Source organism: Fusarium falciforme, chromosome 11 (genome assembly GCF_026873545.1).
Source record: "Fusarium falciforme chromosome 11, complete sequence".
In the NCBI taxonomy this organism is placed as follows: Eukaryota; Fungi; Ascomycota; class Sordariomycetes; order Hypocreales; family Nectriaceae; genus Fusarium; species Fusarium falciforme.
In genome coordinates, this window is record NC_070554.1 from 515,713 (window position 1) to 540,803 (window position 25,091).

At 50.4% G+C, this 25,091-nt stretch overlaps 9 protein-coding genes across 9 annotated transcripts; 4 read left to right on the top strand and 5 right to left on the bottom strand.

The window, feature by feature from the left end:
* Positions 1 to 1,636: 1,636 nt before the first annotated feature.
* On the bottom strand, positions 1,637 to 3,883 carry NCS54_01308200 (HET domain-containing protein; the record flags this gene model as incomplete). Its single annotated transcript, XM_053158294.1, has 1 exon — positions 1,637 to 3,883. The coding sequence occupies one exon, from the start codon at positions 3,881 to 3,883 to the stop codon at positions 1,637 to 1,639; it is 2,247 nt and encodes a 748-aa protein (XP_053014269.1).
* Positions 3,884 to 4,519: 636 nt separating this feature from the next.
* Positions 4,520 to 5,821, bottom strand: NCS54_01308300 (Peptidase A1 domain-containing protein; the record flags this gene model as incomplete). The annotated part of the gene is made up of 1 exon (XM_053158295.1): positions 4,520 to 5,821. The coding sequence occupies one exon, from the start codon at positions 5,819 to 5,821 to the stop codon at positions 4,520 to 4,522; it is 1,302 nt and encodes a 433-aa protein (XP_053014270.1).
* Positions 5,822 to 7,475: 1,654 nt separating this feature from the next.
* NCS54_01308400 (2EXR domain-containing protein) lies at positions 7,476 to 8,696 on the top strand (the record flags this gene model as incomplete). Its single annotated transcript, XM_053158296.1, has 1 exon — positions 7,476 to 8,696. One exon carries the CDS (start codon positions 7,476 to 7,478, stop codon positions 8,694 to 8,696), a length of 1,221 nt encoding a protein of 406 aa, XP_053014271.1.
* A 1,625-nt stretch (positions 8,697 to 10,321) lies between these two features.
* Positions 10,322 to 11,529, bottom strand: NCS54_01308500 (Hypothetical protein; the record flags this gene model as incomplete). The annotated part of the gene is made up of 4 exons (XM_053158297.1): positions 10,322 to 10,636; positions 10,685 to 10,879; positions 10,931 to 11,393; positions 11,447 to 11,529. 4 exons carry the CDS (start codon positions 11,527 to 11,529, stop codon positions 10,322 to 10,324), a joined length of 1,056 nt encoding a protein of 351 aa, XP_053014272.1.
* A 720-nt stretch (positions 11,530 to 12,249) lies between these two features.
* NCS54_01308600 (Hypothetical protein) lies at positions 12,250 to 14,154 on the bottom strand (the record flags this gene model as incomplete). Its single annotated transcript, XM_053158298.1, has 1 exon — positions 12,250 to 14,154. The coding sequence occupies one exon, from the start codon at positions 14,152 to 14,154 to the stop codon at positions 12,250 to 12,252; it is 1,905 nt and encodes a 634-aa protein (XP_053014273.1).
* A 1,142-nt stretch (positions 14,155 to 15,296) lies between these two features.
* On the top strand, positions 15,297 to 17,793 carry NCS54_01308700 (Fn3-like domain-containing protein; the record flags this gene model as incomplete). The annotated part of the gene is made up of 6 exons (XM_053158299.1): positions 15,297 to 15,387; positions 15,440 to 15,751; positions 15,798 to 15,955; positions 16,003 to 16,397; positions 16,444 to 16,846; positions 16,894 to 17,793. The coding sequence occupies 6 exons, from the start codon at positions 15,297 to 15,299 to the stop codon at positions 17,791 to 17,793; spliced, it is 2,259 nt and encodes a 752-aa protein (XP_053014274.1).
* Positions 17,794 to 19,056: 1,263 nt separating this feature from the next.
* NCS54_01308800 (Hypothetical protein) lies at positions 19,057 to 20,938 on the top strand (the record flags this gene model as incomplete). Its single annotated transcript, XM_053158300.1, has 3 exons — positions 19,057 to 19,578; positions 19,623 to 20,165; positions 20,210 to 20,938. Exons 1-3 carry the CDS (start codon positions 19,102 to 19,104, stop codon positions 20,936 to 20,938), a joined length of 1,749 nt encoding a protein of 582 aa, XP_053014275.1. The 5' UTR covers positions 19,057 to 19,101.
* Positions 20,939 to 20,998: 60 nt separating this feature from the next.
* Positions 20,999 to 22,446, bottom strand: NCS54_01308900 (Zn(2)-C6 fungal-type domain-containing protein; the record flags this gene model as incomplete). Its single annotated transcript, XM_053158301.1, has 3 exons — positions 21,806 to 22,446; positions 21,443 to 21,758; positions 20,999 to 21,388 (listed from the first exon to the last, which is right to left on the bottom strand). The coding sequence occupies exons 1-3, from the start codon at positions 22,279 to 22,281 to the stop codon at positions 20,999 to 21,001; spliced, it is 1,182 nt and encodes a 393-aa protein (XP_053014276.1). The 5' UTR covers positions 22,282 to 22,446.
* An 805-nt stretch (positions 22,447 to 23,251) lies between these two features.
* On the top strand, positions 23,252 to 24,651 carry NCS54_01309000 (Peptidase M20 domain-containing protein 2; the record flags this gene model as incomplete). Its single annotated transcript, XM_053158302.1, has 4 exons — positions 23,252 to 23,341; positions 23,392 to 24,173; positions 24,225 to 24,355; positions 24,404 to 24,651. The coding sequence occupies 4 exons, from the start codon at positions 23,252 to 23,254 to the stop codon at positions 24,649 to 24,651; spliced, it is 1,251 nt and encodes a 416-aa protein (XP_053014277.1).
* Between the last annotated feature and the right edge of the window lie 440 nt (positions 24,652 to 25,091).

Here is a 25,091-nt window from a genome sequence, read left to right on the forward strand (position 1 = left end):
TTCATGTCGAAATCCCCCGATACACCTGTTTGATCTGCCATCGTCGAGAATCGCAATCATCCTGGATACGCAACAACCGCATGATCAAGGTCGCAGTATTGAAGCTTTTTGCTGTACTGAGTACCTGGGACTCGACCGACGGTATCACTCTAGAGCTCAGCACTAATTCACCAAGTGACCCCCAACACTGGTTCAAGAACTATTGCTTCGGAGATGGGAGCCAAGGGGTAAGGAACTGGGGAAGTTCGGATCATGGATGGTCTAATGGTACTCGAATAAGTTCTCCTAACTCTCGAACATTAGGACGCTTATTCGAAACCATAGATCTGACTTCGAGGCGACGGCTGCTCAGGGTGAACGTGGTCACAAGGCTTGTGATACGTCGACATCTCCGTCGACGGCTCACAGCTTCCAGTTTGCGGATGTTGCTGGACAAGCTTCCGCGGCTGGAGTGCCTACTCTTTGAACCATGGCGTCAGTGGGATCCATTAATACAACGGCTACGTGACCAAGGTAAGGAAGGGTATCTGCTGGTCACATGATGCCTTCATGGCTGACAAGAGCACAGATTACAACATGATGCTTGAAACCGGGCTACCGATGACACTCAAGAGGCTATCGATATTCGAAGATTTCGATGAGATCCATATGGGGCCGATACGAAGAAGCATATGGCCCCAACCACGTCCCGGACTAGCTAGAATCGGATCCCCCGAGCTTGCTAAAACAATAGCAGGCCGGAGTCTACAGCTCACGCACCTCTCGGTATCATTTTTAATCGAGGCATTCCACTTCTTCCGACCGGAACAACAACTCTGGACGTGGCACCATCTGGAATTCCTCTCATTGACGTCGGAGCTTCTACGACCAAGGAGAGGATATATCATGTTATGGAGCTTTTTGTATCTCGCTGCTCTTGTTGCATCGAGGATGCCCAAGCTGCAAGAGATGATTCTCTGGAACGGCGGAAAGGGACACGCATGCGCGTTCAGATACAGCCGGCAGAAAGCAGCAATTACAGCACAAAGTACCTGGGGTTTTAGACTTCATCATACTGTTGAAGCTATTTGGCAACAGGTTCTCATGTTGCACACGGGATGCCGGCTTCACGTGGATGTTCGAACCATCAATAGCGCTGAGATACTCTGTCATGGCGATGCTATCCGCGAGCTGGGGTTACCTTCTGGAGTGATTGATGCTGGTTCATTATCACAGATGTGTCAAGAGGCAAGGATGGTGTAGAGGCGTTCTTCTGGCTCAGTTATCCCATCCAGGGCCTGGCTTCAACCATGATGGTGTAAAGGCATGGGTGAGCATGCTGGGAAGAACACCCTGGTTGAACCAGGCCGGACCCTTGGGTCCATCTTAATCTAATTTCTAATCTTGCTTGGTACTTAATGCGCTTCCACCATTTATCTCACAATTTTGAGTTTACACCTGCATTTCGCCGTTATCTTGACACCTGTTCCTTTCCACCGTCGCTGAGACTCTCTCTTGCGTTTCACTTGCACTGTTCACTACTGCTCGGCAGATTCTTCATACCACCTATCCCTATTATTACAGTCATCTTATAAGACGAGCCTTCCTAAACACAAGCAAAGTCCGACGCTATCAATCTACTACTTGAGCAATGTCCCTATTGAATCTTGACTAGCCCTTTTCCTTTCTTATCCGGGAAAAACTCGTCAATGCAAACGCCAACGATCTTGTACGGATCGAAGCCATGTTTCCTAGACAGGAGCAAATTCCCAGACCCCCCAGTATTCACGTACCCATAATCCTTCATCATGTCGGTAACGTCGTGGGTAAACTCCTCTCTCACGAGAGCCCTGCCACTCGGCAAAGGCACTCCATAATCAATAGGCTCGTTCTCCTTCTTCTTTCTGCAGCTGGCAGCATACAACCTGTGGGCTTGTATATCACCTGAGAAAGCTATCAGGTCGAAGGCCTTGCCGACGTCCCCGACCTGCACCAACCCCAGTCCATCTTGCAAGACTATCCTACCATCACCGTCCGATCTCACAGCCGTTTTACCGAGGGAGCTTTGCTCCACAGCAGTTATAGCTTCGAAGATGAGGGCGAATGGGGCAACTATGGTGCATCCGCAGTTGACACTGACGTGGCATTTGATGCTTGCCGTGCTTCCATTTGCAAGGCGCGAACCGCATTTCGTTATCGAGACCATCCTGTAGTTCATCGATAGATTATGCGCCCGGAAGCCGATGATGTTTGGATTCTCCCAGAACGTGCCGCTGACAGACCGGTCTTCCCACCCGACGGGTTTCGCCATGGGATCCGTGGTCTCCCACATTGGCTGCAGCTTTTTGAGCAACCTCCTCCGATACTCGACTAAATTGCCTCGCCCCGGGTCCATGATGGCTCCCAGGATGGTGGCGCATTGCACCAAGGTCCGGCCTGTCTCGTCCTTGACCACGTCTCTGGGCTGGTCGTAAGTGGGTATGCGCTCACTTGAAAAGCGGCCAGTCTTGAGCTTCTTCCCACAGTTGCAGCCTTTGAAGATGAACTGAAAATCTCCATTTCCCTGGCTTAGTCGGATCTTGATGAACTTCCGCGGAGTTCCGATAAGACCTGTTATAGCCGGTGCTTTGGCCCGCCCTTCCTTCTTGAGCCTGCCCAAGTTGAGGACCCCGGCGAAGCAGTCGGTCGTCATGATCTGGTTGTCGCTTTCCACTACTGGAATCCAATTCCATCCGCCCTCTCTTGCCTTGCTAGTTACCCCAAGTCTAGTCCATGCCAGTCCGGTCTCAGTAGACAGTCTCTTGAAGAAGTTGAACGAGATGACTTTGATGTCGCTTCCTGACAGTTGCGTATTCACCTCATCTTTGGTGAACAGCCCACTGAAGATGCCCAGCAGGCCCCTGAAGATGTCGGCAGTGTGTCCACACTTTCGTGGCTTGATGGATATGGCGGAGAAGATGTTGCTTATCCCCTTGTAGTTCTCTCGCCACCAGTAGGAACCACCATTGATGATGTCGGTCCTTGCGCTGTTGATCCCCCTGACTTGGGTCTGCAGGCTGACGAGAGATTGAATATCCTCCCCAATGACCCTCAGTATGGCGCTGACGGCTGCCGTCTTGAGAAACCGACCGTTCTCTATCCAATCATGCAACTTGGACGCCTTGTCGGTGCAGTCAATAGCCAGGTCCATCCAGGTATGGAGCTGGCCGATGTAAAAGATACTCGTGGGGTTGATCCCCCACATGGTTATGTTCTTGCCGAGAATCATCTCCTGGAACGTCCAGACCCGAGAGAAGTACTCATTGTCGAAGAGCGATATGACACACTTGATGCATGTTGAGTAGCAGTTTAGTACGCCCATGTCGATTGCGGCAGACCTCACGGTTGACTGGCCTATGTCGAAGTTCCAGTCCGTGTTGGCCCACTGATCCAGGCGATTGATAAGGTTGTCGGTCAGCCCGACGGCCTCAGAGGCGAGTGCCGCGCCACGCATGTGATGCAGGACGTGGTCAATGAACTTGAGGTCGTCGACAATCCTCTGCGGGATCCACTCCTCCTCCATGTCGAGAAGGAGATGGCATCTCTCGGCGCTCCTATAGTACTCAAACATCTTTGGGATTTCCGTCGCCTTCTCATTCTCGTCTGTCTGGTTTATGCACACACAGTCGGCCCAGACATACTTGATGTCAGCCGCCATCATCAGTCGCTTGATGTCTTCCAGCTTGTCGGGATTTATCTTGACATTCCAGGTGACGCCGCCAAGTCGGCAGTTGTACGGCTCCACCTCCGGGCCCCAGGTGTAGGAGAGGATATCGAAGCTTGTCACATGGTGAGCAGCAGGGTTGACGACGAAGAAGTTGCCGTTGTCGTGGCAAAGAAGTCTTAATGGGAGTCCGGATGACATGGTGAAGCTTAAGACGGGCAGTGATGCTAGCACCTGGTGGACGGGATTCTGTGCGATTGATGCGGTTTATTACTCTGCCGACAGATTCACAATATTTCGATAGTGACCTGACTTGATTTTCAAGGAGGGTTGCAACCTAATATGTAATACCAGGGCTCCTACAAATGGCGTCCGGCTGTTCATTTCGGAATCATATTCTGGTCATGGATTCTGGTTGAGTTTACTTCAGCCGCAGTTGACATGGGCCAGGAGTGCGCGCGAAAGTGACGCATCTGATTGGTTCAACCCGCGTTTCTACACTTGGCAGCATAGGAGCTGAATTTTAGCTGCATTTATTTGCTTCATGAACGAAGGTTAGTGATGTGATAAGCTAGGGTCTGTATGTCGGGCCCCTGCATTATCACCAGACATCGAATGCACAAGGTCCCTTGTTGCATGAGCTGAAGCAGCCCTTCCCTAGAGATCAATCAGGCAGTGACATTCATTTGCAGGCTCATTACGTCGTTTCCCGGGGGTTTCATCTGCCGAGCCCGCCAAAGCCACTTATGCTAGCATGTTTGAATGAAGAGTAAAATTGGGCAAGATGCATTTCCAGTGTTGAGCCAGCAACAGTCTATCTCTATATCAGGGCAACATCTATTTCGCAGCAGCTGGGAGTGGCTTCTTGGCAAATCCTATCCGCGAATTTCCTCCGTCAAAGACAACGAAAGCAGCCTTCAGCGCAATATCTCCAAAAATGTTGATACCAGCAGAATCACTTGACTGGAGACCACCAAAGCACATGCCAGATCCCTGTCCAGCTGCCTGAGCCTTGAGTCCTTCAAACCTCTGTCCATACCTCCTCTTGTTGAGACCTTGACCCTGACTTGCACTTCCTGGGATGGGGGCAAAGTTGATGAAGGCGCCGGGGATGGTGATGGCTGCTTTTCCGACGCCAAAGGAAAAGTCGGGGAGCTCTGAGTCACAGGGGAAAGTAAAGCCACCTGCGGCCTGGTCCAACTGGGCTCCTTTGACCTGGGAGTAGTAAGCTTCGTTGACTTCTCCGGGCAGCAGAAGAAGCGAAGTTCCAGTATCAGCGATGCCAGTCAGAGGTGTCTGAGAAAGTGCATCTTTTCCGACAGAGAAGCCAGTTGAAGTGAATGTCCACAGACCAGAGGAGGAGTCGATATCGGTAAAGGCGATGTCACCGGTAAAAGCCGACTTGTCGATGAAGCCAAAGTTGTACTTGCCAGGCGCGTCCTGCTGTAGGTCTGCAGTGAAGAGTGTGTTTCCATGCTGAGCGTTTGTGCCAGCAAAGAAGGTTTTCTGCTTCTCTGGTTGGACAGTGTTGATGGAACTGAAGCCCAAGCCAACAAGACCATCGAGGTCCTGTTGCTGAAGGAAGGATTGGGTAACTTCATCCGCAACTTCAACAGCCTGATTCTGCACGGCGAGACCACCAATAGAGACAGTGTCCGTCACAACGTGACCAGCAGCAGCGCTTCCATCTCCGTATTGGATCTGGAATGACGCACCATCTAACTGCTTTGACGTGTTGCTTTCAGCCGCGATATATTGAGTCTGACCACCTCCAGCAGCCGCAGCTTGAGGACCATAAACCCAAAGATCCGAAGATCCAGTGTCAAAGTCCATCTGGAATGTCTTGGGAGGAGACCCAATTTGAACCGGAGTCAACCACTCGGCGTCGTTTTGTACGGGCACAGTTACAGCACTGCCGGTGTCGCTGCGGCCGTGGATCCCCTTTGCAGCAGCAGCGAGGTTTTCAGGGAGTGTGATGCCATACTTTCTGTATGCCTTGATGAGAGCGCGGGTGCCGTCTCTCTTGAAGTTGGAGTTCTTGACCTGCTGAACTGAACATTGGTTTCCGGAAGAGACAGTGGGGAGGGCAGAAACGAGGGAACAAGCCAAGAAGCTTGTGAAGAAGAGAGTAGACTTCATGGCGACTGGTATAAAAATTAAAGGTGGTAAAAGACAATGAGAGAAGGAAAGGATGTTCACAGAACAGGGAATGGAATGGATTGGCCTGCAACCTTGGTGAGTACATCTCTTGGCAGCGAAAGAAGGCCATTATTATACATCATCAAGATATCCCTTGAGGATCCTTTGTTCGGCCTTCAACTCGGAGGCCACCAACGAGTGAAACAATAGCTTGACAGAGATATCCGCGTCACCAGGAGGAACACGATCATGCTGCGGAACTCCGAGTTTCATCCCCTAAACACGGCTCTCCTTAGTAACTGAAGTCTTCCTGCAGTGGATGACATGCTAAAGCGGTCACGTTTAGTTGACGCCGTCGGAAAACCGGCAGTTTTGAGACTGTCGGCTTGTGCACTTCGAGAACCAATAGAAACGTTTCCAAACGCGCTTAAGGGGCTTTTCAAGTTCAGATGAAGATGCGGGCGGTTAGTACGGCAAATGGAGCCGGGGCGATTGGTGGAAGATGGCTGGTACGGGTATAACGGAATTGTGAGACGAGGCTAGTGGTGGCGCCTAACACACTTGACGAGTTTCAGATGATTTTGTAAGGGGAGGAGTTTCAAGTCGGGAGATCAGGTGACATGATGTTTATATAAAAGTAAAGCATTCCTCTCTTGAGTGAGTGAACGTGGTTGGGTTATGGGAGGGAGAGGTAACCATGGCAATGCAGCCATCTAGTGAAGGCATTGCCGCTTTTCATTGGAACTGGAATTTATCACGGATTGAAGCCTTTTCCATTAAATGATTGTCATGATAGAGGTCGTAACTGTTGAACTTCTTGAATTTGCCGTTTCTTCCACATCGTGTGGACAAAAGGTCCCACCGATCGTCACTCGATGCACAAAGGCATTCAAAGCCAACTCAGGAGCAGATAGCCTGCTGCATTGTGAGAAACTTCGCGACTTAACCAGGCCAAAAAGATGGGGGCCAACGGATGAGACAGGCAAAAAAAAGAAGCCATGCTAGCAATCGTATAATAGGAACAGCCCGATGCGGGGGTCGAACCCGCAACCTTGAGATCGCGTACTCGTACCTGAGTAACTTTGTTACCGAGGCATTCTAAGAGTCTCACGCTCTACCGATTGAGCTAACCGGGCGTGGCTCTGATTGGTTGGCGGGTGGTGTCGAAATTGGGTGCCATCCAGTTGAGCTGCCGTGGGCACTTTGCTCTGTTACAGATTGAGAGGAGTGGATCTATGACGATTTAGATGTTCGTAGGGTATTTGGCTTAGACCTGGTTGTTCTTCTTGCCATTATAGGCTTCAGAGGGAAGCAAAGTACTCTACTATGGTCAAGTTCCTAGGCCTCCAACTCATCTATCTTCATGCATAAACCAAAATACGTCCTCTTGGCGGCCCTTTTCAGTTCCTGCTACCCAGTAAGGGTGTGCATCTTCAAGCCTGGAACAAAGTCTTTCATTCATAGGTCAGAATGAATGTCGGTCAGCTTGCCTGGGTGTCAGGCTTGGCTGCGCCACTCGCACACGTCAGCGTAGGTAGGCAGCAGCCATTACCACCACGTGGTTAGGAGGGCCTTGAATACATGCAAATCCCTGCAAAAATTCCATGATACTTCAGAATGCAGGAATGCAGGAATGCAGCCATCTTCCCAAAACATGACTTCGAAACCGCATCTCCAGATCTTCAAGATTGATGCCCCTCAGTCCAGCACAGACTTGAAAGGGTTCCCTCTATTCGCCAAATTGCCGACTGAACTCCGCTTCAAGATCTGGAAACATTCTTTGGAACACCCTCGTATCCTCAAGGTGCATTTGCGGTACCCCTCCGCATTCGATTCAAAGTTGGCCCATAATGGTCAGACAAGACCAGCTTCGCACCAAAGCCAGAACTATCGTCCAGTAGTCAAAGGATATCAGACATTGAGCAAGCTCCTGAGAGTCAATAAAGATGCTCGAGGAGCGGCTCTGTCCTTCTACCGGGTCCATCTCCCTTGCTGGCTGGCAAAGGGGGCTTCCAGGAGTGAAGATTTAGTCCCTGGCACCATCTACTTCAATCCAGAGTACGACTTTCTCCACGTTAGGCAGGAAAGCATGGACATGATAGACTTCTTCTACGATTTGAAGTTCAAATATGATCCACAATACATTGGCATCCGCAACTTGGCGCTCTGCCGCAGGACGCTAGGCAATAATCCATGCCGCCTCGCCCCGTTGCCAGCTTCAAACACCAACCCCGAAGCCATGAGGGCCTTTAATGGCATCATATCTCAGCTCGAAGAGATTTTTTTTGTATCCGTTCAAAGTATCGCCCGCATGGTCCTAGGCCGTGATACTGGCTCCCTCGTGCTCTACGAAACTTCCTTCAACCGCTCCTTTCCCATCATGGGCATGGCACTCAACTTTGATCGTATAGGCCGGGACCCTCGACAGGCTGGGGAGGACTTTAAAAGTCTCTCTATCATGGGTAACCCACATGAGCTGTACACCTCCTGGTTAGAGGCAATGGAGGGCATGGGTATCGATCCGCCAAAGGCCCAATACCGAATCCTGCTCACTTTTCGCCCATATGATCGCATATACAACGAAGAAGACGGCAGAAAATGGGTCCAGAAAGAAGACGAAATCTGGAACGGCACATACGAATACACCGGACCCTTTTCCACTATAGACTGGAAAACTACGCCAGGTTCTTCGCTTCCGAAATTCCGAGACGAGGATCTCGACAAGGCAGTGCGGCCTACGTTTGGCTTTTGGCTTTTCCCGGTGGATGCCTTTGATGATGGCTCTGAGCGTGGATCTCACTCTAATCAGATTTCTGCATGGGATGTTTCTGAGCATTGGCCCGAGTTGGCGCTCTTGCGTCTACCCCCGTCGTGAAGCAGGAAGCATTCAACATCATGCAATGCGAGTGCATATCCTCACTTCTTCACGCATGAATCTATCCAGGAAGTATTTGGACAAAGAATCAAGTTTGATGAAGAGGCGGCTACGATGGCCTGTGGACAATTGTCAGAGGCAAGGCCACCCCGCTGGGTGAATCGGCACCTAGGTAAGGCAGAGACAAATGGTCGCAGATGGGCAGCGGTTTAGTCTAATCAATAAAATTGATACCTATGTACCCATGGCTTCAGCTCAAATGGCACTTTGCTAGGTACATATCAACCTTGACTAGGCAGGTCATTTGTACCCCGGATATGAGGGCTGTTGGTTGAGTCTCTGCCTCTTCGAGACATCTCTCTGAGGCTAAAACTGGTCTCTATTATTACGGTAATCCTTAAACTTCTATTTTCTCAAACTAATTAACCGACTCTAGAAGTACAGGTTACATGAATACTGTTGTGGAAGGTGTGCATGGGTGCTTCCCTCACTCATTACTTCCCAGCTCTTGAGGGGGGTTAAATTTGCAGTGAAATTTGACCCTTGATTTCTCTTCCTGCTACCGGAAATACAACTCCTGTCACACGCTTACACCGCATTTCTGGTCATCCCAACTATAGGTGTTGCAATGACGTGGCTCATTGTTCCCATTTGTCCCTCTCATCTCAAGGGCTCCAATGCATCATCCCTCCATTTCCTTTTCCGCTTCGGCTAAGAGTGCAAGGCGATCTTCCGTCCTTCTCGGAAGCTCATCCACCCCCAAAGAGTCACGACCATGTAACTCTTGATCCAGCGACCGCAGCTGACCAATGAATCCGGTATTGGGGCAAACTGTTGGTCTCGCCAAGACTATGGCTGCCAACGCCGTCTTCAGTGACAGGCCTTGTCGGGTCATTAGATAACCGGCAATTACTGTGGGAGATCTTGATATTCCAGCAGAGCAATGCACCAATACTTTTCCGCCTGCTTCAGCGACTTCATCAATAATGTTGCTGGCTGATTCAATTGACTCGGATATTGGTGCAGACGGTGAGTCTACCATTGAAATTCGGTGGTACGTGACTCCGTCGACCTTTTCTGAAGGAGTTGATCCGATACTAATGACAGAAGTAATGTCGTTGCTTTGTAGAAATGGCGAAGAAGATGCAGCTGAACATGGCCCAAGGAAGAGAAAAGGCGGAAACACCAGCACTGCGGCCGCGGCCTTACTCTGGCCACTTTTCTGTGACCTGGAGCCTTTACGGCCTCCCATGTTGAGAGCACGGCGTTGCGTCTTAAAGAATGTTTAGAGAGGAGTATCTTGCAGCAATTCTGGTTGATTCTGGTTTATTCTGATAATGGGAATGGGAAGAAGAGGCTTGACTATCAGTCGTGTTAGGCAGCTGTCTTGTGACTCTTACGGCTGACTGCCTCCCGTCGTGATCCACTCACAGTGACCATCCAATTAGCACAAGGTCAATTCGTACTGCCATGGTCTCACGAATCATGTCAGGGACGCACAATTTTTGTCAAGAATAGTCACCAAAGGAGATTGAGTGGCTTGGGCTGTGAAGTATGCACGCATTTCATCATTGACTGCACCTAATTACAAAAGATATCCTCCCAGCCCCTCATGGCAGCAGTGACTAGTCTATGTCAAAGCGACGCGACATCCGTTCAGGACGAGAAAACACACCACTTATGGGCCGTGGTCTCGTCAGTTCAAACTCCTGCGGTGGTGCCAGATTCCTTGGCTCCTGACCCAACAGCAACGGCTTCAATCCCTTGTCGAAATTCGCCGTGCAAATGGCTGCAGCTATCACCGATACAATACTCAAGAACAGACCCATAGCAGCAAAGAGTACCATCTCTTCCTTCATCAGTGTCCTAGACCGAAGTCCCTTTCCGAAAAGGATCGTCAGCCTGCTGACGAGGTAGCCGACAAGGCCGAGGTGCAAAGCCTTAATAATGAGATTAGTACACAATCAACATCAGAGGGAAATACTTACTATCACCACAAACATGCCCTTTTTATGCTCGTTTGTTACGCAGTAAGCTGCGAGACCCGCCTGTATGACGGCAATAGGTAGGATCGCCATTGTCAGGCCAAACTCGGGCTCTTCGTAATGAACATTGAGAAAGCCGTAGACGACGACAAAGAGAACAACAAAGAGGAGTGAAATCTTGAGACACACTAGATACGCCTTTCAAATAATTAGCATACGCTCGGCTGATCCCATTTCTTCTGAACTTGCCTGATATCTCAAGTGCCGGGCCTTCATCTTAACATCTGGACTGACATGTTCATACAGCGTCCATGAGAATTCCACATGTAGCCAACATGCAAGGGCAACCATGAGAATACTGCAGGCCGAGAACAAGACAATACTCGCAATCAAAGCCGGCTGCGTGTACTTCCAAAACGGCTTATCGTTATCCGCAAAGGGATTTTTAGACATGTCATGGCCTTTCAGAATCCTCTCAGTCGCTTCCTTGGCTTGGACATATTGCATTCCCGCCGTGACAGAGAGGCAGATGTTGATGACGCACTGCGCCCATATCTGGATCTTGTTCTTGATGCGGCATGTATCAAGAGCCACGGTAGCTTGGAAGAGACACCCAAAGGTCGGTATGACAAAGACCATGGGAATGACGTAAGATAAGGGAACTTGATAGACTGCAGGGTTAACCCAGTCTAGATATCTAACGAGAACAGATCTATATCGCATGCACATTAGCGTTAAGTTGAAAGACGGAAGGGAGATGCTCACATTTGAAGAAGCGTGACCAGCACAAATTGTGCAACCACCACACCGAAAAAGGCCCATTCCAGCTTCGTGTCTGCAATTCTCATTCTTACAACGAATCTTTTTCAAGGTTTATACACAACACGTTACGAAATACGAGAATTTTGAAAAAGGTTGAAGGGGAAAGGGGGCAAAACTGGAGACCGCCGCGTCACGTGGGGGAGGAGGTACGTGGACATTGCGTACCTACTAACGCAGAGGCTAGTCATGGCAAAATACGAGTTTTTTTTTACCCCAAGTGTATTGTCGGATAATAATTGGGTGTTTTAATTAGGCGGTTTTAGGAAGCGAGACGTAAATTTGAAGCGGGATTGCCAGCTTATGCTTGGAATTAAAGCCTTGTCGATCGTAATCACCCGAGCAACGGTTAGCGAAGAGGTCTTCAATGTCAACAAATCTGTGAATGGTAATTATCTTGATGAGTGCTCGAGTTGAAGATGGGGCATGAGTAGAGGCAAAGGGCGGGCACGAGACCGGGGTCGGTGGTCGTTGAGAAGCTACTGTTTCACATCGCTCATCAAACGTCGTGTCTTTCTGCCCAGACAAAATGACAGGGATGAAACACTAACACTGTTTCCTCTAAGTCAAGCATAGTCAGTTTAACCGCCTAACAGAGCGGAAAGGTTTTCAACTCATCAACACACTTCAGAACCAGACCCGTAGCTCATCCATCATCTGTCATTGGTATCGTTTCATCAAGTAAATGAAGGTATTTCAGAGTACCACAACCCCCTTGTCACTTCCCTCATCAATCAAGAAAACGTTTCTCATCCATCATTCATATCCGTGTCACTCTCTTCCCAAGACCCATCCCACAAAAACCCACATCTCGGATTCCAAAGCAACTTCTCCGCCTCCACAATCTCACCCATAAACGCAGCCCGCAGTTTCTTATACGCAGGAGGCGAATGCGTCGCAGGCTCAGGAGTGTTGAGGAACGGCCTCGCACCCATCGCTACCAGCATGGCGATGAATGAGCGCTGCCTCGCCGCTTGGAGGTTGTGTCCGAGACGCGCCCAGGGGGCCCATTTTGGTAGGTAGTAGCTGTCGCGACTTATATCGGCCTGTTCGAAAATATCCTTGAGGAGGGTAGAGCCACCGTGTTTGAGGGCGTCGGCGTAGGATGGGCCCATTGCAGATTTCCTGTCCAGGCTTGCGCCTTTTTCGACGAATTTTTGTATGGTTGTTGGATGACTCTCATCGATGAATTCATACAAGTCGTTGGTGGGAGATTCCTCTGTCACGTCTATCGTGAGGTGCAGTGTCGTCGAGAATATACCTTTGATAAAGTCAAGGAAGAGGTCGTTGATCTCCGCTAATAGGCCTATCTCAAAGTTTTCATCTCTGAGGATCAAGTCGAGCAGAACCCCCCATCTTTCCATCAGCACGCGGTACTCGTCGTCAGTAAGAGGGTCTTTGCCATTCCCGGTCTGAAGACGCCCGTACACACGACGACGATAAGGTCCTCTGTAGTGGCCGGGATCAAACGGCACAATAAAGGTAGAAACGGCATCTTTGGCCCCGCCGTTCTCGATGAGGACCTTGAAGGCGGCGAATATCTCGTCGTTGAGGAGACACTTGAGACCTTTGTGCTTTTCCCACAGGAGGCTGATCAGCGGAATAACTACGGAGCTATGGGAACCATAGGGGCCATAGTCGTCTCCTTTTAGTCCTGGTTTATCGAGCTTGGCGCCCTTTTCGAGAAGATACTTGATCCCTTGAGCAGGAGTCACTTTCATGGCTCCCAGATCCTGGTTCGTATCCAGCGACAGCACATATGTGAGGAGTGGGTTTACTGGATGCGGACCACGTTTTGGCAGTCCAAAAGCTGACAGGTGACATTTGACGCTGAGATTGATGTTTCCGCCCATGTCAAGAAGTGCCTCCATCATGTCTGTCTTTCCAGTTGTTGCCATTGAGCGCGCGGCAGCCAAGATGGGTATGGAATGCCACGGGTGTAAATCTGCGTATGCAAACCGAGGCAGTTCAAATAGCAAAGTGTCATTGGGAACACCCAGGTTCGCGTCTGGGGGGAGGAGTAATTGTGCCAACGGAAGAGATCCAGAGAGAACAGCCATCGAAAATGGTGATTGGGGGTCGTCTTTTTTCCCCGGTAAGCTCGCAGGATTGGCTCCCAGGTCCATCCATTGCTGGCAGATTGCATGATCTAGGCCCAGCCTGACGCATCTAAGAAGTGCATCGTCTAGGCCCTCTTGGAGGTTCGGTATTTGGTCTCCTGCCCCAAGTTCTAGAAAAAGTCGAAGCAGCTTCGGGTTTCTGGGCTCAAACAGCCGCTGCTTGAAGGCCCTCTCTTGTCGATGGTTAACGCCGCTAGGGTTGAGTCGCGCACCCGACTCCAAGAGAAACTTGATAGTCTCATACTGATGTCGTCGCGCGGCGAGGCAGATGGTAGACGACACAATAGGACCGACTTCGACCAGAGTAATGTCGGCACCGTGAGCGAGAGCCTTCTCGATGGCCCATCTCTCCCCATTCTGGCATCCCCATCTCATCAGCCTACTCGTGGCGGTTGGGAGCCTGAGTAGGTAGCCATCCAAGGACTTGTTGAGGGGTTTGCTGGATTGGTTGAGTCGTGCGACTTCGAGCAAGCTCAGGTCGAGTAATATGGGCTCGAATAGCTCATTTGGGAGAGACTCGATGTGGGAAGGCATTGTTGGCGTGAACGGTGCAAGTGATAGATCGAACAGGATCGTGAAATGGGTATCAAGATGATGCCAGATTTGAGTAGCTTTGTTGATGACTCATACGCCGTCTATTGGATCTCGACGTTGAAGGTCAAGGCAGCAGGCATTTCCTGCATGTCAGCATCGAGGGACCTATCATGTGGCTCCCGTCTAGCGAGTGACCCATTGATTTACTCCCTTCAGGTCGCAGCAACTTGCCTCTTCTAGTCGTCCTAGCCAAGGCGATGCTTAATTTCCGATTTTCTTGATTGGCCTGGGTCACAAATCGAACACGATCCTGAGTTAATGTTGAACGTGGTCGGAGACAATGTTGTCGCGAACACCTACCCTAGAACCTTCTCAGCACGGCACGTGCCAGCAACTTGAGGCTGCCACAGGGGTCCAGCCAATCACCAAACAGATTGAGCCCGGTTAGCTCAATCGGTAGAGCGTGAGACTCTTAGCTTGCGCATTTAAGCGCAACGAGTACGCGATCTCAAGGTTGCGGGTTCGACCCCCGCATCGGGCTTTTCCTATAACTACTCTCTTTTTTTTGCTACTGGAGCACCATTTTTTTTTATCAGTTTACGACTTCAGTCATATGAAGGCTATTCTAAGACGTTCCGCTAAGCACTTAGGAGACTTCCTTTTACCGCCTGAAGGATGTGGTGACCAAGGGTATCGGGTACAGTGTCCATTGTGAGACGTCAGATACGGCTTCAGTCGAGGATGGCAACAAGGTCTGAAGATCATCGGGGATAGGCCCGCTGCATCCGTAACACGTGTATAACAGCATCCGATTGGTTCATTCTTGTCACGAAGCGAAGAATTATACAACATCACGTCTCCAATTCACCATCGGCACTTCTTTTCGCTTAATCTTTGCTTGACGCATTCAGGGGTTGACTTGGCTTGTGGGGATGCAGTGCAACACGGAATCACCTCCGGTTGGACGGGGATGTTTTGCGGTGAAGTCTGCTCGCTTCCGATTGGCCGCCCTGGTGTGACGCCGGTTAATACTCGGGCACTGACACGAGTTTCGAGTGATCAGCCAATATCAGGTATCAACAATAAATACCAGAAGGAAATGACACCTCCAGGTCCATGACCACTATATGCCGCCGCTCATAATGTGGTCTTCGGGGCTTTTGTGTCTGATTGTGCAGGCGATTGGCGCCTCTGCTCGCTCAGAGTATCCCTCGCCGGAAGTGTTACCGTCACGTGAGCTCCCCAGATTCCAACAATAACAAACCTCCACTCACAGGATCCGTAGCCCCCGGCTCTGGCAAGGGCATCTGGAAGAATGCATACGCGAGCGCTAGAGACTTTGTGGCGCTGCTGACTTTGGAGGAAAAGGTCAACATCACAGGGGGTGTCACGGCTGACAATGTCTGCGCCGGGAATACCGGGACAGTGCCTCGTCTTGGATGGCCAGGAATGTGTTTGCATGATGCAGGGAACGGTGTCAGGGCTACTGACCTTGTGAATTCTTATCCTTCGGCTTTGCATGTTGGTGCTAGCTGGGATAAGAACTTGACGTACCAAAGGGGTTATTACATGGGCAAAGAATTCAAGGCGAAAGGAGGTAAGTTCAGCTTACCACGGTTCTGACATCTGCTAATGGTTTTTAGTAAACGTCTTACTTGGCCCCAATGTTGGTCCCCTTGGAAGGACACCTCTGGGAGGCCGCAACTGGGAAGGCTTCTCTGTTGATCCGTATCTCACGGGTCAGTTGAGTTCCGAGTCCATCATCGGCCACCAAGATGCCGGAGTCATTGCCAACGTCAAGGTGCGTATTATCTGGCGTGGCTCTTGGTCCTATGCTTATTCCTGCAGCACTTTATCGCCAACGAACAAGAGACTTTCCGACGCCCTTACTTCGGAATCGAGGCTGTTTCCTCCAACATCGATGACAAGACTCTCCATGAGTACTACCTCTGGCCCTTTGTCGATAGCGTCAGAGCTGGTGTTGCTTCGGTCATGTGCTCGTACAACCGCATCAACAGTACATACGGATGCGAGAACAGCAAGCTCATGAATGGCATTCTCAAGTCCGAGCTGTCGTTTGATGGCTTTGTGCTTCTTGACTGGAACGCTCGACACAGCCTCTCAAGTGCCAATGCTGGTCTCGACATGGTGATGCCTTTGAGAGGAAACTGGGGAGAGAACCTCACAGAGGCTGTTCACAATGGCACCATCAGCGAGGAACGCATCACGGATATGGCCACTAGGTTTGTTCATAGCCAGTTTGTTCGATTCGTCACTGACGCCTATCAGAATCCTTGCAGCGTGGTACCTCACTGGCCAGGATCTCCATTTCCCTCCTCCTGGTATCGGAATGAAGAACCTCAGTCTCCCGCACGAACAAGTTGATGCACGTGTCCCCGAGTCGAAGCCGATCCTCTTGGAGGGCGCCATCGCTGGCCACGTCCTGGTCAAGAACGAAGACAACGCGCTCCCTTTCCGCGAAAACCCCAAGATGATTTCTGTTTTCGGATACGATGCCACCGTCCCCGAGACAAAGAACACGGATATTCTCTTCGAGCTTGGATATACGTCGTCGCCTGAAATGGGTCAGGCTGTCCTTGGTAAGGAGGAGCATTTCGACCAGGCGGCTAGAGGAGGAACTATTGTCTCAGGAGGACGTGCTGCTGCCAACTCGCCGCCATACATCAGCGATGTAAGTGGAGTCTTCCCAAGATGGTTGAACTATCTAACATTGAGTAGCCCCTCAGCGCCATTCAGCAGAGAGCAGCCAAGGACGGCGGCTGGGTCAACTGGGATCTTTCATCCTTCAACCCTGATGTCAACGGTGCTTCTGATGTTTGCTTGGTCTTTACTAACGCCATGGCCACAGAAGGCTGGGATCGTGATGGTCTTCACGATGACTTTAGCGACGGTTTGATCTTGAACGTGGCATCCAAGTGCGCCAACACCATCGTTGTCATCCATGCTGCTGGCATCCGTCTTGTCGATCAATGGATCGAGCATCCTAACATCACCGCGACTATCATTGCCCACCTTCCCGGCCAGGACAGCGGAGAGTCCCTGGTTAAACTTCTCTACGGTGAAGCTGGTTTCTCGGGAAAGCTGCCCTACACCATTGCCAAGAACGAGAGCGATTACACGCCGTATGCTCCTTGTGGTCTGGAGCCAGGTAGCAAAGACCCGCAGTGCGATTTTACTGAGGGTGTTTACCTCGACTACCGTTCGTTCGATGCTCGAGAGATTACTCCGCGATTCGAGTTCGGATTTGGCCTCAGCTACACCGAGTTCGAGTATTCCTCTCTCAAGATTAGCATCAAGGATACTGCCTCGACCGAGGATCTGTGGCAGGCGATTGCCACAGTCAAGGCCACCATCACCAACGTCGGCCCGGTCTGTGGCGAGGAGGTGGCCCAGCTCTATGTAGCCATCCCTAATAGCCCACCCAAACAGTTACGTGGCTTTGAGAAGCTGGCTATCGAGAAGGGATCATCAGCTGAGGTCCAGTTTGAGCTGACTCGACGAGACTTTAGCGTATGGGATGTGGTGAAGCAGGAGTGGACTCTTCAGACTGGCAACTACACTATTTTTGTGGGTGCGAGCAGTAGAAGTCTCCCTCTTGAGGAGAGTTTCAACCTTTGATGGGCAAAAGAGTCAAGACTAGAGCAATAGATCGTTTGTTTCCAAGTTGCCGTGTCCTTGTGCCAACGTGGTTGCTGCTATCTCTTAGGGAATGTGTTCAAAAAGGCCATGATAATAAAGGCTATGTGTTTAAAAATACAAAAAGATAGGTTTTTAGGTGGTAGGTTTTTTTTAGATGGCACCTGGTCAGAGGTGGATTTTAGGTATGCGGAATAAAGAGAGGTGGTTTTAGGTTTGTTTTTAGGAGCGGATTTTTTAGAGATTGACCACTTGACCAGGCGCCAGCACATTTTGTGCTTTTAGGATGGGAGAGAAAGGGTTAACCTTGATTATACGACTCTTGATCGACCGAGACTGGAAAATCCAACAAAGAGAGCACATTTTTAGGTTTATTACGGAAGGAAGAACTTTGCTTTGGGGCGGTGCAAGGTCTTATAAGTTAACTACTCGGCTAGGTAGAGCACTCTTTGTTACTTAGGATTTGAAAGAGGAAGGGTTAAGCCTGCTTGTATCACTTGGGTCTATTGATAGTTATTGTTTCTGCCGGGTCGATACTTGGACGTGTCAAAACGAAGTCGCCTACCACCCGGCCCCATGTCACTCTAGCATTGATATTCCACTGTACCTATTTGCTGAGAGTCTGACGGCCTTTTCACAATATGAACTTTTACTTCTCGCACGAGGTACGATATGATTGTCTTTCCTTGTTTTCTGCTAAGCGTCACGACCCCCTTCTCGGACTCTTAACGAGTGATGACAAGACAGCTTCCCCAACACAACGGCCATGCTCATATGCTTGGCACTGAGCCACCCATTAAGTGAGTAATATAAGACAGGTTATGAACCCCGCCAACTCATATTTCGGCGACTGAGCCGTGTCTTGCTTGGTCCTTCTACCAGTTGGCTACCCTCACCTATTTATACACTGCCTTATAAATATGATCCCTCGGCGGAACTTTAGGCAAATTCAGGCGTATAACCGTATCGACCTCGAACTCTCTGAGGGTTGGTAAGGCGGCTCAATACGGATAAATATGGGAGTTGATCTACCAAGCGCAGAATACGCCCCAAATCGACTCTACTGCTTATCTTACGTTAGCCACGTTTAACTAAATCGGGCTGGGATGTTCCCTCCACCATTCCTTGCAGACCAATGAGAAGCTCAAGCCCAGTCGCCGGCGATGCAGCCACTCATCGGAGTTTGATTACTACGTGGCAGTTGGTGAATTGAATAATGGACCAGCCACCTCTGAACGAGGTTGACCTCTGTCTGTTTCATCATCTCCACCGCGTTTTGGCACAGCGAAGATGCTGCAGAACACGATTCACCTGTTACACCAAGCGCCGCCAGGCCTGGGCTTGGCCGTGGGCGCCGTCTTCATCGGCTTGTTTCTCGTCCTTCTACGCCTTGCTCGTCCCAAGCCCATCCCGGGCATCCCGCACAATGTCGAAGCAGCAAACTCCCTCTTTGGCGACATTCCCGGGTTCAGAGCCGCCCCAGATCGCAGGGAGTGGTTGGTGAGCCAGGTCATCAAGCACCAGTCGCCCCTGGTCCAGGTCTTTCTCCGTCCTTTTGATCTGCCGTGGGTGTTTGTGGCCGATCACTGGGAGGCTGCGGATATCATGACGCGTCGTCTGAAGGAGTTTGACAGAGCTGATCAGACCATCTATACGTTTGAGGGTGTCGCTCCGAGTCATCACATTGTAATGCGTTCTTCAGACCCTCAGTTCAAGAGGAACAAGGAGCTTGTCCGAGACTTGATGTCGGTGAATTTCCTGCAGAATGTTGGTATCATGCCCCGATTCTTGGACTATTCTGACTTTTCTAGGTTTCTTCCCCCGAGATTTACGAAAAGTTTGCCCTTCTTGTTGATCTCTGGAATGGCAAGGCTCGTCTTTCCAACGGACGACCGTTTGACGCGGCCGAAGACATCCACAATGCAGCCCTTGACATCATCATGGCCGCTTCCTTTGGTCTTGGCCTCGAACAATCCCAGATTGCTAAGCAAACCAGAGAGCTTGAGGGTGCATCCAGCCCAGGCGGACGAGATGACGTTTTCGAGTTCAAGCAGGTGCCCCTCGACGAGGAACTTAGATTCTTCACGACACTGACAGACAGTATCATCGTTGCTGCCAGGTCGCCTCTGCCAAGACTAGGTCACTTTCTGTACAGGAATCTCTCACCGATGATGAGGCGAGCTGCAGCAGGTCGTGATAGGCTCAGGAACCGTGAGATTGCAAAGAGTGTTGAGCGGAGGAGATCTGGACATCCAGAGAGATGCGCTTTGGATAACATGCTGGCTCGAGAGGATGTCATTGCTGAAAAGGAGGGTCGGAAGCCAAACTATTACTCTCAGGTCATCCAGAGCGAGGTAAGTTGTGCTTAGACACTACTATTTGCGCTAACATTGTACAGCTCCTTGGGTACCTGGTGGGAGGCCACGACACCACCTCGTCTGTTATACGCTGGGCATGCAAGTACTTAACCGATGACCAGCGTGTGCAATCCCTTCTTCGAAAAGCCCTCTACCAAGCATACCCCGGGGCAGCGGCCGAGAACCGCCTCCCAACAGTTGCCGAGATCACCAAGAACCAGCACGTCGCTTATCTTGACGCCGTTATCGAGGAGTCTCTGAGACATTCCCGCGCTGCTAGCATCACTCTTCGCCAAGCTATGGTTGACACTCAGATTCTTGGTGTTCATATTCCAAAGGGCACGACTGTAGGCATGATGGCCAGTGGACCGGGTATGTTGGCACCAAGCGTCGAGGTCGACTATGGCAAACGATCAGCAAACTCCAAAGCGCACAGAGAAAAGGTTCCACCCTTTGATAACTCCAACATAACAGAATTCCTCCCCGAGCGCTGGCTCAGAACCCAAAAGACGGAAAGCGGAGAAGAAGAGACCGTCTTTGATCCCAACGGCGGACCTGCTCAAGCCTTTGGTCTTGGTCCTCGAGGATGTTTTGGAAAGAAGCTGGCATACATTGAGTTGCGGATATTCTTCACCATGATTTTCTGGGAGTTCAAGATGAACCCTATCAAGCCAGAGTTGAGAAAGCAGGATGAGAGTGTTGCTTTGACGAGGTCGCCGAAGTATGTTTATTTGAGTTTGGAAAAGACAGGACCCCAGCAGAGTGTTTAGATTAAGCAGGCTTGTTTGTTTTGTCGATTATGATATGATGCCATCCGTTACGTCCATAGTTCATTGTACATGGCCACTCTGAAGCCCATCACACTGTCCAAGTATCAACCCAGGAACGCCAAAGTTTGGCAACAACACCCGTGCTTTTGCGAGTTGAGCTGATAGCCACATATGATCAGGGTGCCCTTGAGTCTTGCAGAGAGCCACCGACAACGACCACATCAAGCGGTATGTCTGTCTTGAGTCCTCTCTAAGGGCCTTGGATGCGATTCTCAGAATTTGGGAGAGTGATGAGTCCATTCGTGATTGGGATTCTTGATCTACGTGTAGGCAGGAGTAGAGGACTTGTAGAGCGTGAAAGTCCAAGAAGGCTGAGTAGACTGTCCACATGAGTCGTTTGCCACCAGAGCTGGTGACTTGCCTGGCCAAGAGCAAGATATCAGTGAATTCCTTGATTATATCAGTCAGCTGCTTTTCTTTTTTAGGCTGTTAGTTGCTGCTTACATCACCAAAGCTCTGGATATGGCGCCAGAGTCTCTGCAGACTGACATTATCGGGACCTGCTGCTGATCTTGCCAGTCTCAGGAGCTCCAGCTTCGCACCCTGACACAGGTGATACAGACGCAGTGGCCGGTAGTTTTCCAAATCATCGAGGATTTCGGTAACCGGGTAGTCGTCTCCCCATATTTTGGGTAGGATGGATCGTCCGCTCAGGAACAAGCGCTCGTGGGAGATGTAGTCTGAGGCTTCTCGGGATGAAAAGTCCATGCAGAGCTGGCCGCCATGTACATTCCCCGTAGCGGAATCTGCATCCAAGTATCTGAAAACCCATCAATCTAGGTTCGCATCTCGGAGAGGAAGGCCTACAGTGTGTATAGTAGCATTGTTTGTGAAAGGGACGGCAGTCTTTTCCCATCCAAATATTCGTCGCCATCCAGATACGGCTTCAGGAATGACCGGATACCCTCCAAATGAACCAAAGATGCCCCAGTACTCTCCGAGTCGTAGGCCTCGTACCGTAAAATGAGAAACCACATTGTAAACAACGCGTTTATATCGTCGTCTCGACCCTCAGAATGGCAAATAAGATTAAGCAGAGATGACAAGTCCTGTAGAGCTAGACTGTAGTGCGATGCGGCTGCGGCCCCAAGGCGATGAGCTGCTTCGAGTGATTTGGTCGAATTATCGCTGTCTTGAGCCTGAAGCACTTGTTGAGCTCGCAACTCCATGCTTGCGACGGCAATCAGACTTCTCATCACACCGGAATATTGGCTCGCAATGTGGGTGTAGATGTACGAGAAGCAGCTCCATTTCCAGAGTTTTCCATAAAACAACACCATCATCGACTCCGGAATGTAGAGAAACGCTGCTTCATCGTCGGCGCTGAGCTGCAGTGAATTCGCGAGGGGAGCATGGTTCGCGGACAGAGTCGACTGAGGCTGTTGGTTGTTGTTTTCCGGGCTATGACTCGAGGCATCTTCGTTCGATCGTGATGGTGTCGTGGCATGCTGCATACCGCTGCTCCTGCAGGATGGACTATCTCGAGGCGTGGCTGGACGTGACGGCGCCAACGGTCGAGGAGAGCTACGACAGCTCCCTGGACTAGACGCACTATTGGACCCCCGTGGCCTCCTCACGCTTAGAGACTTCCCGGGCTCCAGCCACTCACACTTCATGGGGCTGTTGGCACATCTCTCACAGACGGGCCGTCGCTCGTCGCACTTGACTTTTCGGATCCGACAGGTTATGCAGCCTGTGTAGGGGGTAAATTTCCTAAATTGGAAAAAGGGGCAAGTTTGCTTACCGTTCTTTGATCGCGCCTTTCGGCGATTCGGTGATGGGACCTCGTTCGGCATTTGACGAGTCGTGATGAGTGTGAGAAGGGGAAACTTGAGATTGTAAATGGACAGCTCGGCAAGGTACAGATAACTTTAAAAGACTCTACAGGATGCTGACTGGTCAGCTCGGCATTCAAGATTGGGAATAGCTTCAGCTGCCACAAGCCACGAGCGACAGCTCGCGAGCTCGTGAGTGGCCGACTCGGCAGTTTAGCTTGCCAATAAAGAGTGGGGATGCAGCACAGACCGCCTGATTAGAGTTTGTGATTGGGCGGTTTAGCCGACCCGGTGTGTCCCCTGTTGTGAGCTCCACGCGATTCAGGTCGTGAAACCTTGGTTGGTGTTGAGATGCAGCTGTGGTCTGATGATGAAGTAGATGCGTTATATAAAAGAATTGCATTGTAAAAGTCACGATGATATTGATAGTCAAATATCGTGCATTGCCAGTTACCAATCTGTCAAGCAGCAACGCGCCATGATGATTCTATCAACGGAGCAAATATACGACACAATCTCCAAGTCGATCGAGACTCATACCGACGACTTGGCTTCAATATGTAAAAAGGTATTTGTCACTGACCCAGCGCTACTTACAAGGCTAACATCTAGCTCCAGATCCACGAAAACCCAGAGTACAACTTTCAGGAGTTCCAGGCCCATGACAACATCTGCGATCTCTTGCAAAATCTCGACTTCAAGGTAACGAGACATGCATATGGTCTCGAGACATCCTTTGAAGTCGAGTTCGGTCAAGGAGGCAAGTTGGTCGTGTTCAATGCTGAATATGACGCTCTCCCTGGTCTTGGCCACGCCTGTGGACACAACTTGATTGCAACAAGCTCCATTGCTGCATTCCTCGCAACAGCCGAAGTTCTTCGTCATGGAAAGGTCAAGGGACGAGTACGGCTGCTTGGAACTCCAGCTGAAGAAGGAGGCGGAGGCAAGATCCGTCTAATCGAAGCTGGAGCTTATCAAGGTGTTGACGCTTGTCTCATGGCGCACCCCACAGGACGTCTCTCGCCTGAGGGAACGAGGAAGGTGGATGGTATCTCGGCGGCCAAGTCGAGTGCGCGGAGGCAGTTGGAGGTGACGTTTAAAGGCCAGAATGCTCACGCGGGGATGAGTCCATGGCATGGGAAGAATGCCCTCGACGCTGTGGTATCGTCTTATGTCAACATTTCCCTTTTGCGACAGCAGTTGCCTCCTTCGGCACGAGTGCATGGTGTCATCAGATCAGGAGGCGCTGAGCCGAACATCATTCCTGATTCCACGAGTCTCGAGTATTATCTGAGAGAGAGCACAGTCGAGAGTATCCAAGATCTGTCACGCAAGGTGGAAGCGTGTTTCAAGGCTGGAGCGGTGGGAACCGGCTGCACATTGGAGTGCGACTGGCATTCGTAAGTACAGATCTGAACTCATTGAATGCGCATTTGCTGACTTGGAAATAGAGACAAAGACTATATGGAGCTATGCCCCAACACGGCCATCTCTACAGAGTTTACGAGACACATGAAGGCATTTGGCAGAGAGTACCTTGAAGAATCAGGGAAACCACCAATGGGAGCTTCAACAGACATGGGTAAGTCGAGATGTACCTCACCAAGCACCCGTTAACTAACACGTTCAGGCAACGTCACCTATCTCGTACCGGGCATTCATCCCATGTTCTCGATAGGAACCGAGGACCCCCTGATTCAGCCTCACACACCAGAGTTTGCAGCGGCAGCAGGTACTAAGGAGGCATTGGAAAGTTCGCTGGACTGTGGTAAAGGCCTAGCGGCGACAGCTTGTGAGCTACTACTGGGACCGGAGTTGTCAAGCAAGGCCTGGAACGAGTTCCATCAGGATGTGGGAGCGATTATAGACGGACTGTAGCATGTGAAAGCGCATATTCAAGTACAAATGTACATAATTACCAAGAGATTGGCTATATCCCTCGTGTAATGGTTGCATTGAGTTGGTGTTCTTTCCTTTCTCGTCGAATTGTTGTCGTCTGGTCTCTCCCCTGACTCGTTTCATGGCATCACCTGCCTACTTAGTCTCAGTCTTAGCAGTAAGGTTCGGATCCGAGACCCGACGTGTTGACTACAACATCCCACATCCCGTTATCTCACATCCGCCGCCATGACTTTCCCACATGGACAAATCTGGCAGTCTAGATGCCATCATCTCCACTTGAGATTACGTCGTTATCTCCAGGAATGTAATCAAAACCCAATTACCCCACGTTCGAGATATCAACCCATCATCTCGGATCCGGGGAACGGGAAGCATATCAGTAACCCACTCCCACTTGATGATTCAGGTTCCAGGGC